The 13,381-nt window shown below is 36.6% G+C and overlaps 1 protein-coding gene across 1 annotated transcript; it reads right to left on the bottom strand.

Moving 5' to 3' along the window:
* Nucleotides 1-634: 634 nt before the first annotated feature.
* Nucleotides 635-12,420, bottom strand: SEH1L (SEH1 like nucleoporin). Its single transcript, XM_026841424.1, has 9 exons — nucleotides 12,412-12,420; nucleotides 11,712-11,762; nucleotides 10,530-10,676; nucleotides 8,963-9,174; nucleotides 7,630-7,728; nucleotides 6,436-6,576; nucleotides 5,969-6,126; nucleotides 5,162-5,312; nucleotides 635-1,587 (listed from the first exon to the last, which is right to left on the bottom strand). Exons 1-9 carry the CDS (start codon nucleotides 12,418-12,420, stop codon nucleotides 1,398-1,400), a joined length of 1,158 nt encoding a protein of 385 aa, XP_026697225.1. The 3' UTR covers nucleotides 635-1,397.
* Between the last annotated feature and the right edge of the window lie 961 nt (nucleotides 12,421-13,381).

A 13,381-nucleotide genomic window follows, 5' to 3' on the forward strand; every position in this document is an offset into this window, starting at 1 on the left:
CCCCCTCCCCTTCTGGCTGAAAAGTATCAGTAGCCAGCCGCCAGGCGCTGTCAACAAGCACACTGTAACACCATTGTTACCTCTCATGGTTTTTTAGTATATTAAAACTAGATCCCAAGAGATGAATCAAAAAAACAAACGTGGTGTATTTGAGCAAAAATATAGTATTGAGCAAATAAAGTTTTCATAATACAAGTAAAATTCACAAGCACTTGCTTTTGTTTTGGAAGAATGCAGGTTGCCCTTTCCATTAACTTGTAGCCACGGTCTACTCCAGAAGTAGCATAAGCCCCTTTTGAAGCACACTGAAATACACTATTACACTTCAAGCTTCTGCTGCACAGAGCCCACCTTTATCCTTCCTCTCCCCAAGATTTGCTGAACAAGCTCAGCAGTTACATCCTGTACAGTAATGCTACTCCCTAGCAATACCGTGTAGTCATTGTCCAATTTTATCCTCCCGCCTGTCACACACCAGCCAAAGCTTGAGTCAATGCCAGCATGCTGAGCCGCAGCAATGATGTTCCTCTGCCGACACATCGAAAAAGGAGGCTTTTACATCAGCACTATTTCTTCAAAACATCCTAAGTGAATTATTCAATCACTGGAAAAGAATTATGAGATAATTTGAAATCCAACAACTCCAGTAGTCTCTGCAGACCTCCAACACACCTGTGAGAAAAAGTCAGAGCACACCCTGGATAATAGAAAAACAAACACACACAACTGCACATCCAGAGAAGCACTTAAAACCAAAGCTATGAAGACACCTGAATCAAAAAAGCTCCTGTTAAATCACTACAAGAAAAAGCATACTAATACAAACCTTTTAGAACAAGTTTATTAGTCAACCACAATTATAAAATTTAAATATTTATACAGCAAAATGGAAAATTCTTAAGTAACCAAACACTCCAAGCTATTTTGCTGCAGTATACACAGGAATGGTTCTGTTTCTTCTATGAGTTGATCCAATATCATCCTTTAGTTACTCATCAACTTCTTGAAGGCATTTAATTTTGAGAATATATTTCACATTCATCAGTGCAATATAAAAAACAAACAAAGAAATCAAGACCATACTAAACTGATTCCAAAAATAACAACAACAACAAAAAAAGACAGGCACATTAAAGTCAGCTACTCCATAAATAGCTCATGGTTCATACTGTTTCTATGTGTTGCCATAGTTCAAAGGGTACAGATGAAAATGTTCCTTTGCTACACAAACATAAATAACACGTTCCAAATGTTGTCGTTTGTTTTTGCAAAACATGCACGAATTTACCAAACTTTTAAAAATCTTCTGTACAAGAGAAGAAATACAAAGGCAGCCAGAAATGGAAGCATTCACAAACACCAGAATAAGACCTTTCAGTTTCTTTAAAAGTAACATGTTAAACCCCTTCATTCTCAGGTAACAGATTAAGAGGCCGAGATACACATCGTCTGCGAGGGTGAGGATACTGGAGGTTGGCAGTGTCAGCATCGCAAGAGTGCTCTATCAGAGGAGGAGGAGGAAGGAGCTGGGCATGACTGGACCATCTCGATCCAGCCCGTGGGGAATCCAGAGGGGGAAAGAAATACCTGAAACAATTAAGAAAGGAACAAAACACCAAAACAAAAAAACAAAAACAAAAACAAAACAAAACAAGAAAAAGAGAAAGGTAGTAAATACAAGGAGAACCAAAGGGGAGAAAAGACATGCTGGAAAATAAAAAAAAGGCTTTAGTATATCCATGCCAAACCAATAGAACATAATAGCAGAAATCAAGGCTTGTAATTCAAAACAAGACAAATCTGCAAACTGTTTTTTAAAGAAAAATAAGACACTTTTCCACTGAAATTCATAGAAAAGAATACTGTAAATACTGTAATAGTAATCCTAGTATACATTTTTACAGAAGAACAGACTGCTTTGGAAATCAGAAGGATGTTGTAGCACAGCTATTAACAGGCTTTTATTCTCCCAGAATTCCTGCGAGTTAACAGAGCTTTTAGTAACGCTTCATTTGCAGCACAAAATATACATTAAGTATTATCCAAGTACATTTTCTGCATATGCATCTAATTCAGATTAACTTCACAGCACATCTAGAATAGACGTAAAAACATCATTGTTTTTACAATACTTTAAATTTAGTAATATACATTTACAGAGAATAACTACTTTCAATGAAGTACAGTCTTTGTATGTATTTACATATTTCCGCAAAATCCTCAGAGTAAATTTAAGATTTCTAGTGAACAAGACTCAGTTATGCCATTTCATGTATTTTTTCTACTTTTTTTATTAGAACTTACCCGTAATTCTTGTGCATTTTAGTATAACTATATTAGATACCTACAGATATTTTCTGTCTTGTTTACAGTTCTGTGGACTGACATAAAGGAACAGCTATATGATTAGTGAAATTATGGGACAATTCACAACAAACTGCATTTTGGTTTCAATCTTTGTATGGCTCAAACGTTTGTGGTTTTAGGATGCTACGCTTAGAGAATTTTAGTTACTCCATGGAATTATTACCATAGGAATGTACAAGTACATATCAGAAAAAGTACTTCTTAGGATGAAGAAAGTATGACCATACTTAGAAAACATTTATTTGAAGTCATACTAAGGTATAAATGAAGCAATACCAAACTATTAAAAGCTACCATCTGTACAATTGTCAAAACACAGTTTTCTCATTCTTTTAAAACTAGCAGTTTCATATATTACAAAGCAGTTACAAATTTGTGATGTTTAGGAATTTTAATCAAATGCTGAACACTATGAAATGCAAAGCAAATTAGTTATCAAAACAATTTTAATTAAAATTATTTTAATGGTCACTTCCCTCCTCCCATCCCAATCAAGGTCAAAAATTCTCATTTTTAGTCATGAATTAGTCTTTTAATTTGACAAGCTTGCAAAAATAAAAATTTTATGGACGTTTTGGGGTTTGGGTTGTTGTTTGTTTTTTCCAAACAAGAAGCCTCTCCAAGTATTTTTCTATCAGGAGTTCTAACAGTATCAAACTGTGCAGGCTAGTACAAAAAAAGTACACAACACGTTTTAAAAAGGCTTTTGAATAGCATTTAGTAGTTAGCAGGCTGCTGGTGTCTTGGGAGAGGTCAAACGGCGTTGGGGAGGGGAAAAAGGAGTTCGTTTTCCATTCCTGTGTGCATGCAACAAGCAGCAAAACACCAAAGTTACTCCAGTTAGCTTGGTATCAGCTCTGCTTTCTGTTAAAAAGGACATAATACAAATGGAGAATGGAAATTGTATCATAAATCTAGACACACAATTATATTAACATAACAATACAGCCATACTGACTTATTTTCCAACAATCTACATCATCTGTTCTGAAACTATTTTTATTACAAATCCAGTTTGGTGATTGTTCTTTAACAAAGTTTCCCAGATCTGCCTATGCTTTAGCTCTCTGAAGTGTTTAAACGTATAGACACTAACACAGCATCTGCATTCACAGACAAAATCAATTGTGTAGTATACCAATTCAGTCAAATGTCAGTACATAAATCTTTATTGTGTTAATATACTAAACCAAAAAGTTAGCAACTGTGCTTATGCAAATCAAGCCCTTGTGAATACAAAAGAAAACACGTAGTTAAGTGCATCTTTTCGATAGTAAAGCTCAATCCTAGGACAAGACACCACACATTTCAAAATTTCACAGCCATGGACTTAATTCTGTAACAAGATGTTAATTCCAAATTGGAGCCAAGAATAATTTATTAAAAAACAAAAGAAAACCCCATTTTCAAAATACAGAACAATGGAGGGAGTCTAAAATAGCGCTAGAAGTTTCAGTTTCACAGTGACTTGCTACCAACTTCAGGAAGAACAACAACCAATGAGGTAGGATCGGGCAAGTCTTCCTGGCAGCAACAGTTTTAGATAAGGAGACTGTGAAACCACACCCTATGCTAAAGAGGTATAAAGTAGCCTGCACCTCCCTACGGGAGCCCAAACATATACAGTTATATAGCTTTGGACATCACATTTCCAAGACAGGACTGCATTTCAGCATTGTTTTGTTACACTACAAGCAGCAGCTGGAACCAGATGACCAATATAATTTCCCCTCCTTCCTCGCTGGAGACTTGGCCCATTACCATCTCTTGCACTCCCATTTATCTTGTGAGGAAAATGTGAAAGCCCTTCTCTGTTCAACACAGCTAGGATCTGGAAGCCAGAATTACCATTCAAAACTGACTGCTCAAGTGGGGGTGAAGTCTACTCTCCAAAAGCCAACTGTCATAGCACTTTACAGATGAGCATTTTAAACTGAAAAAAAAGCTATATTAGTAGCTGGAGACAGATGGAAATGGAGGCCATCCCAAGGAACATGAAAAAAATACAGGTGGCCACAAAACTTGGAAGCTGCTGCTAGGAAATTTGGCCACATCTAGTCCTTACATAGGATACATCCTGTAAAGTCATTTGTCCACATTCCACCATGAAAATGCAGGGCTCAGTGTATTTCTGGATTTCGGTGTGTACAAGTGGTTTTCAGAAAAAGCAGTTAAATTTACCTACTAAACAGCAATTATTACAGAATAAAAACATAACAGACAAAGCTAATCTGCAATAATAATGCCATATGAGCAAGATTAAAACCCCCAAAACTTTTATTTAACTAATGTTACACCTGCAAAAATGCAAGTAAACTAACACTAGTATATGATTGTTGTAACCATACATTATGAAGTATCTTTTTCTCCTTCCTTTCTGCTACATTATCCCAGTGAAAAACAGTTTGTTGCTGGTATTTTTGCTTCACTTTTACACACATATAAAACAAAAGGGCAGTTACACAGCAGTAAGATGAAGCTTCACCTTGTGTGAAACTATTTCAGAAAAAATATTTTTAAACATGTGAAAGGACTAAAAGGGAAGAATAGTTGTTTACATGACTTATACAGAATGATTCAGTATGGCTTAGGTTTTGTTCATTTTCCTCTTTAATGCTGGTATAACAGACACCATCACAGAGCAAAACCAGATTAGCTTGTAGAAGTATTCATGCAATAAATGACATTGCACTATAGAAAAATAATTATAAAACAAACATGAAAGCTAAGTGAAACGAAGAAAGTTCAGCAAAGAGTGTTTACTGAAATTCAGTCTCTTTAGTAATTAACCTACCTGCTGGCAGATGATCCATTTAGTGAATTCTGTAGACTTGTATTGGCTGAACCTAGAGAGGCATTAAAAATTCCCTGCTGAGAACTACCATTCACTGGACTCCCATTACCTTTCAGTATACCAGTGCATTTCCAGTTGTCCATGTAATTAGCTGCAAATACAGATACATAAAAACTGTTAAATTTCTCTTCTGAAGCTCAGCTTTTGATACAGGTGTGACCTTTCAACTGCTGTGCACCTGGTGTGAATTAGAACAGAACTTCATATACCAGTATATAAATTGCAAACAGCTGAAGATATGGCCCTTTAGCTGTCTAACATTCTCTGCCTATCAACAATTAAAAACTCGGTTTTGTTCAGTAGCAAGGATGAGTTTCCTGTATTAAAATACTGAGAAACAAGTGAGAATGGATGAGGAAACTGCCACTGGGTTTTTTTGTTGTTGCTTTTGGAAATGTAAACAGAAGAAAAGCCAGTTTCCCTGAACATTGTGACTGAATGTAGATTTTCTGGCTTTGGCAGCAGACAAGGACAGTGACACAGTACATATGTTAATTTTCAAAATTACAACTTCACAAAGCTCTAGTCTGATGAAGCAATTTGAGAGTACAGTAGCAAGTATTCACAGGAGCCTAAATCATGCAAGTGTTCCAGCACAGACCTTTCCCTGAAATGTTAAATATAAAAATCTATAACACAATCACAAATCTAAAGTGAACTTTGACTCCAAAATTATTTCTTGAGTAAAATTTCTCAAGTATATTCAGCATACTACAAAGCTAATATATTTCAGGTGAGTGACCTTACCCTTCCAGAGCCTAACGCAGCCATCATCACCAGAGGAGGCAAGCACTGTGCCTGTAATATTCCAGCTCACTCGCCACACCTGGGAGTTGTGATTATCAAACTGTGCCACAATATGAATTTCAAATTTTGTTAATCCTCCAGAAGTCGACAATTCTTTCCTGTTTAAAGAGAAGAGTGACAGTTCTGCACACAACTGTTCAAAGGTCTGGGCTGGGCTTGAACATGTCAACAAAAAGCGAGGAATACATCTTTCAAGGACTTTATGTAACAATTGTTACTACATTAGGTATTTTTTAAAAGGTATTCAGACAAAATTATAGACTTGCTCACAATCTTGTCATCTTCAAAATCACGCCGCTAAAAAACAATCCTGCATACTTTTACTACTTTTGCTTTACAGATACTATTAAAATAAGACTATATAGTAAGCACCACATCATACCAACCTATCTTCCTTTTAAGCTCACCTTAGAGGTTTTAGTGTAAAAATTCGTACATCTTTGGTTGCAACAGCTAAGATGTGGAAGGATCTTCCCAGATTTGGAGCAAATGCAATATCATGTACAGGATCCGTGACTGTCATCAGAGCTTCTGCTTTTGCATATTTCCTATACAGCATAAGAAATTAACCTTTAACCATCAAAATTGCCAGTGATGCAAATTATATAAATCAGAAAAAGTGGAACAGGGAAAAAGGGGTTAGTATACATGATGAGACTTGCAGAAATAAATATATTTTCTTAACATAAATTTAATTTTAAGTAATAATTACAAGCCGATTTCTTCATAAACTGAATACATCAGATACAGTAACTACTAACAGTATGCTGAATCATACAAAGCAAGGATTCCAGTACAAAGAATATTTTAGTCTACAATTGTAAAAGGGAAATTAAAAAAAATTCTTCCATTCACAAATCTAAAGAGAATTTGTATCTCAATAACTTAGTACATTTTCTGTATATCTGAACAGACCACCATCTGCCTCCTCTGCTGTGTGATAAACACATACTCCATTTTCTTATTTACCACCAGGTATGTTACAACAACATTTCTTTTTTGTTAATGCACATAGAATATTGTCTGAAGCCAGGCATAAATCCACAAAACACCTTGGCTCCTTTCTCACACCAGTCACCCTGAATGAAACACAAGTTCTCTGTCATCATTTAGCTGAAAGTCATTGTGCACACACTTCCTGGCCTTTTCTGGTTCTGATTTAACCGTACAAACTGAACTTTCACAGAACACCAGTAATTCACAGGACTTTCTCTCATTATAAACATGTTTTTAAAAGCATTTTGAGGTCACCTTGAACAAAACAGTGCCTAGTGCAACATGATTCAAATTTCAACTTTGCCCTATTATTTCCTTGTGCAAAATTAAGCATATAAAGGAGTAGAAGCAGAAACAATTCTCCCTTTAAAATGCTGGTAAGAACATGAGCACTTCTGCACAGAGATACAAACAAAATAATCAGTATCATGTCTGTTAACATCAACTACATTCTGAGGTCTCCTTCCCCTTTCCATCTGATGGCTCAGAGACAGAATTACAGTATTACTACTCCACTCTACATCTAATGACAGGAATGAAATGAAAGGCCATATATTACACTACTTTAAGATCCCACAAATGTTATGTATTATCATTTAGCATACCTGGTATTTTCGTTATACTCATAAATTTGAACCTTAGCCAATATATTTGGACTGTTGTCATCACTTCCTACAGCTATCATTGGAGAATGTGCTCGAGAGCTAAAACGTGAAAATAAATAGTTATATTTACAAATTATTTCACAGAAAGTACACCAAGCCATTTTTAAAATTTCAGACACAATATCTATAAAGAAAACAATAACAAACAAAAATCACAAGGGAGGGGAAATCACAACGAAATATCAGTAAGTGCCATTCACAGTTGCGAGTACAACCTCTATCCTGCTGTTTTGAAAGCCCACTTTATGCACCCACTACACTTAAATAATTAGGGAACATTATTTGGCAATTCAAGATTATGCTTCTGGAGAGTAGGATTGACTTTCTATATCCATCTGCCGTCAAGTATTTGCCACAAGTCTCTGGGCAGAGTTGCATTCTTTGCAGTACTTTTACTGATTGATTTAATGGGATTTCATTCAGGTTTTGGAAGATAGATTACAAAGGCTAAATGTAGATGTTCCAGTTTTTAAATCAACTTTGAACCCAATCCCACACATTAAAGTGAAAGCCTGTACTCTGAACCTTCAGCACAAACTACTACTGATGAATAGAAGAAAAACTGGATCAGCAAGACACAGACCACTATGTCTACAAGGAAAGACATTAAGTGCTCCTGGACAAACAGAATCCAAAGCAGTACAGCTCTGAATGGTTCTTCCCTTGCTGTTATTAATGGTGGAGGATGTGAGATGGGAAGAGAAAAAGAACCTCTGCTTGTATGCATTCTTCTGGGTGTGGACTACAACTATCACACTCCTCTCCCGATTCGTTCTTGTTCAAGAAGGTTAAGTATATCATTGAGCCCCTGAGGATACAACTAAAAGAATTCTTTGTATCTGTCATTCCTAGTGCCCTGTTGTACTGACAAGAGTGTGTGTCCTTGTCAAAATCATCAACTATTCCAACACCTTTAAGAAAAGGAAAAAAAAAGACAGGAACTGTGTCTTTATAAACACTTTCTCTTATGAAAATTCCAGTTAAGTTTTGTGGGATAAATGAAGAGAACAGCTCTTTAGCTCATTACTTGCTAAAAATAATTAAGCTGGGAGTATTTCCTCAAAGAGCACAGGAGGACTTTTTGTATCACTTCTCTGACTCCGCCAAACTTGCTTTATTAAAAGAAACGTTAGCAGGTTTCTTTCATGTCTGAGTAATGTACATCCAATCTTCTCCACGGACGTTTTAGGATTTATTCTACAAAATTTCAGAACTCTTTGAATCTTCTGCTTAAACCATCATAAAGCAAAAATCAAAATTTTTAACAACATACCTTGAAGGATTCCAAGAAATACAACTGCAGCTTAGCTTACATGAGATTTCATGCTGCAGTGACCACTGACTAAGATTCATCACGTCTGGAGCTTCATAAATCCTTACAACTCCATCTGCTGAACAGGTTGCTAACATAAGACCCATATGCTTGGGAGCAAACTTCACATCTGTAACCGATGTCCTACTGTCTACTAGAGTGGTCCTCTTTACCTGCAAAGAAAGGCAGAAATTCTTGAAGGAAATGCTAGAAATTTCCATCAAAAATTTATTCCTTAAAGAAGGCTAATGAAAGTCTGACAACATCATTTCATAGGGTCACTTAGCTCTTCCATGAGGAAGTAAAAAAAGTCTTTATACACCACTGAATTGGAGGGATAACAGATCACTGAACTGATTCAACGTGAAGTATCAAGAGATATACTCACAGTGGTATCAAAGTTCTGATACCAAACACATAAGCATAAAATACAAGAGTATTGGCCACAGGCAGTTTGAAACTGTCCATTAATTTTGGTGACAGTATTAACTGCAATGCCTAGCAACACCACTTTCTAATTTCAGCGTTGCTGAGGTTTACCACAAAGCATATTCCAACAAAAGCATCAAAACAAACATTTCTGATAAGAGAACAGGTATATACAACAGACATTCGATAGTAAGATTAGCTAGGGTAGAAGAGGAAAAAACTGTCAACATTTGTTTTTCAAATTGACTCCTCTCCTACTAAGAAAGTACAAGTTTGAGCTGAAAACTGCATCACAACTGCCTCCTACACACAAAAGTCCACTTTCATACCCCACTGGGTGCCAAAGATCCTGACAACCCAACTCGTCAGTTTTGTACTTTAATGTTAGAAAACTTAAGTAAAACGTAGAAAACTGCAGATGTTTTAATAGCAACCTAAACCAAAATAAAATATTAGAGGCAGGAATACTATGTTGAGTTATATAAGATTACACATAAATAATAGCTGCAACATGATCTGTTTAGAAATAAAATTCCCTTGATGAAATGCTACCCAGAAAATCCACTTCTGATCAAACTATTTTACCCCAAAACTTCTTCTATACTGTTTGGAAGATGAGAAAGAACAGCGTGAGACAGTTTCAAATGAGCTCTAGTCACAGAAGAAAAACCTCACAGCTTCAGTTCTGCTATAGATGGGAATTCACATCTGCAAGTTGTTTGCCAGGGAATATCTTATTAAGAAATACCAATAGTAGTGACTCTAATTGGCCTCAAAGTTGCCATTCAGCTGTTTTCCCAAAATGCTTTAAAAATACTATTGGAATATTGCCACGAATTAACAAAACATAGGCAAAAATCAGAAAGACTTTATATTAACAGAAGAAAACAGAGTGTTTTCTCTGTTCTGAGAATAGAAAATATGTTGCAAAACCAGAAATGTCCAGTAACTTGGTATTTAGAGTAATTTTCATGTTCAGTCTTCTGGTTAATTCTGGAATTTAAAGAGTTTAAAGCTTCAGCAAACAACTCCATGAGGCACAGTAATTCTGTTTATACAAGAACATATAGAAACTGTAATTAATATGTTGAAGTCTCACCCAGTGACTCTGGCCTCGGAGTTTATCATTTGACTCTCCCACTATTTCTTCCCACACAGCTGCTGTTCTATCAAAAGAGCAGGAAGCCAGGACCTGTCCAAATTCAGGATGGGCCCATGTAACACGCCACACCGATCCACTGTGAGTCTGCAAAATAACACCAAAACGCTATAGAGAAACAGACTTACTGTATTAGTCCAAGTGATCATTTATTTTCATAACTTTCTGCCAAAGCAGAAGCAAATTCTAGTAAGTAGTAAGACTGTTCCTTTGAAACTTAACATTCTCTCATAAAGCTCAAAGTTACACAGCAGCTGTTGCATTTGTTTATTCCTATAAGCACTGAAAAGTTGCTGCTATTAGCTAATGCTTAAAAGGTAACTATTACATTTCAAGGCTTTATTTATTACTCCTTTCAACTGCAAGTTCCAAGTTAAGATTCTGCCTTGACACAAAAAGTACAGCTTTGTTTACAATTTTCAGCCATTACCATGCTCAATTCTAGCTCGCCTGTACTTTTCCAAAGCATATACAGAGCATTATTTATATTATCCTTTTTTACATAAAACTCCTCTTTCACACCTAGTGAACCTAATGCCTTTTTTTTTTTTTTTTTTAAAGAGAACAATAATTCAAAAGCTTCACTGTCATTTCCATTTACAGGGATTATTTATTGTGGTCCTACTAAATACAAGTTTAAGGATAACTCAGAAGCTGAATGCACTAATTATCCTCATGAAGCAGAGTCTTTATATGACACAGTTCTCAGAAAGGTTTGAGGAAAAAAAAAAGAGGTCAGATGTTGTAATGTTTAATAGCCAGAGCTCTTCCTTTTTTTTTATTCCTTTTAAGTCATATCATATGCAAAAAGGAAATATTCAATTAAAAATAAAGGCACTGTTTTCCAACTCCCTCAACACCAATTACAGCTATGTTTACTGATAACAAAGTCTGTCAACATAAGTACTAATAATGTAAGACTGCACACTAGCCTCTGCTTTAAGTGAGACACCCTACAGATGTTTTATAAAAGCAAAGAAAAACTATTTTATGATAAGAAATACAGGATCTGCAACAAATCAAAAGTATTTCTACTCTGCAGGTCAGCAAAAACTAAGTGTGTTTCTTCAAAAACAAGGGAGGAATTACAGTTAAAACTGTGTCATTTTTATAAATACAAACCTTCCAGCTGGCAGTGCAATGCCAATCCCCGTTTTCACTTTTGTCCCAGACCTATTGAGAAATCAAAATGCCATTATACAATTTGTACATAAAGCTTAACAAGTAGTACTACAAAACACAGGTGTTAAAAAAATAATTATATACACCATTACACATTTTCATCTGGAAAACTCTACCTGACTCAGTACACAACTGCATTTCATGTGACCTTGAAAACATCCCTACTACAGGTAGGGTGAAGACACCTACACCTGCACTATTGTATGAAGCCTCCTTTTTTTTATTATTCATAGAAGATTATTACAATTCTCAACACTTTGTGCATTCTGTCCCATGAACACACTACTCAGCTTCACTCGAGCCCCCATGCTCCCTCCCACAGCACATACATAGATCTGGTCACAAAACCCTGACATGACTCCTGGCAATCACCCCAAAGAAACAGGACAGCAACAAGAAAACCAAGCCAGTGGGGGAACAGATCTTGGTTCTGTTTCTATTATTTCTGCCTTGACTTATAATCACAACGTCACAAGTCACAACCTTTCTTTTGATTTTTCATACATTTTTATAATCTTAATTTTTCAGAAAAAAGTTATAAAGTCATGAATGTAACCAGATGAAAGACACCTCTAGAAGCCTGGCATCCGCCCCTCTTTGTCACTTGTTTACTGTAGAACTTTACTGAACGCCACCTCACTTTTGCCATTCTCGATCTCTAACACAACCTAGGTCATTCCCACCACAGCCCAACTTGGGAACTTCTCCCCGATCCCTATTCTGCAGGGCCCACCTAGCAAAAACGGGGTCTACGCCAGACATACCACTCATGGTTCCCAAGTGCTGTAAAACCGGTTAAAGTAAAGCTTAAATCATCTCACAAAGAATAATGTTACGATAGGAAAGTAACATTACATTGTTAAAAAACACAGTTTTTCAGTTCTACCTACCTCTTGGCATCCTTCTTAAGAACGTTTTTTTAGGCTGCAAGCTTTACGTAGTCAGTCCAGACCGAAGACTGAGATGGTTTTGACTTACTTTTGGGGGGACGTTTTTGTTGTTATTTTGTTTGCTTTATAATATGTGGTCAGGGAGAAGGGGTCTGCTCGCTTGTTCTTAAGCCTGATCTACATCTGAAATAGCTTTCTAAGGAAGAGCAACTCCTCAACGATTTATCTGGTTTAACAAAAGATATGACTGCTCCCCGAAAGTTAAATTTCTTAAATTTAACCATCTAACTCCCGAAGTTCTGTCCATCTTCTCACTATGCGCAAAAAATGGGAAGTGCAACTAACCCTTCGGTAACTTTTCATTACTTTATCTTCTCTAAAGGAATGTAAAATTAAGGTTTCTAGTATTTTACAGTTTCCCTAGTCTGCCAGGGCACACGCAGAACATTTCAGCCCTTCGCTTACTGGCACTTCACTACGAAACAGTAGCTTCTTCGCTTCGCGCCCTTAAATACAGATACTCAGTTGAATCAACAAACCAAGCAGCACTGCTGCCGCCACAACAGCTGAAGGCTGTATTCCCGCCTGCACACCAGGGTCGGAAAGCAGCTGTATGTCTGTACGCGTGGGAGCGAAGGCGCGGACACAACCAACCCGCGTTACCCACGAACGCGTCCTGGCCCCGCAGCCCCCCCGCGACAGCCCGACACCGCGCGTGGG

The sequence above is a fragment of the Athene cunicularia genome (assembly GCF_003259725.1).
Source record: "Athene cunicularia isolate RWA chromosome 2 unlocalized genomic scaffold, athCun1 chr2_part1, whole genome shotgun sequence".
NCBI classification, from domain to species: domain Eukaryota; kingdom Metazoa; phylum Chordata; class Aves; order Strigiformes; family Strigidae; genus Athene; species Athene cunicularia.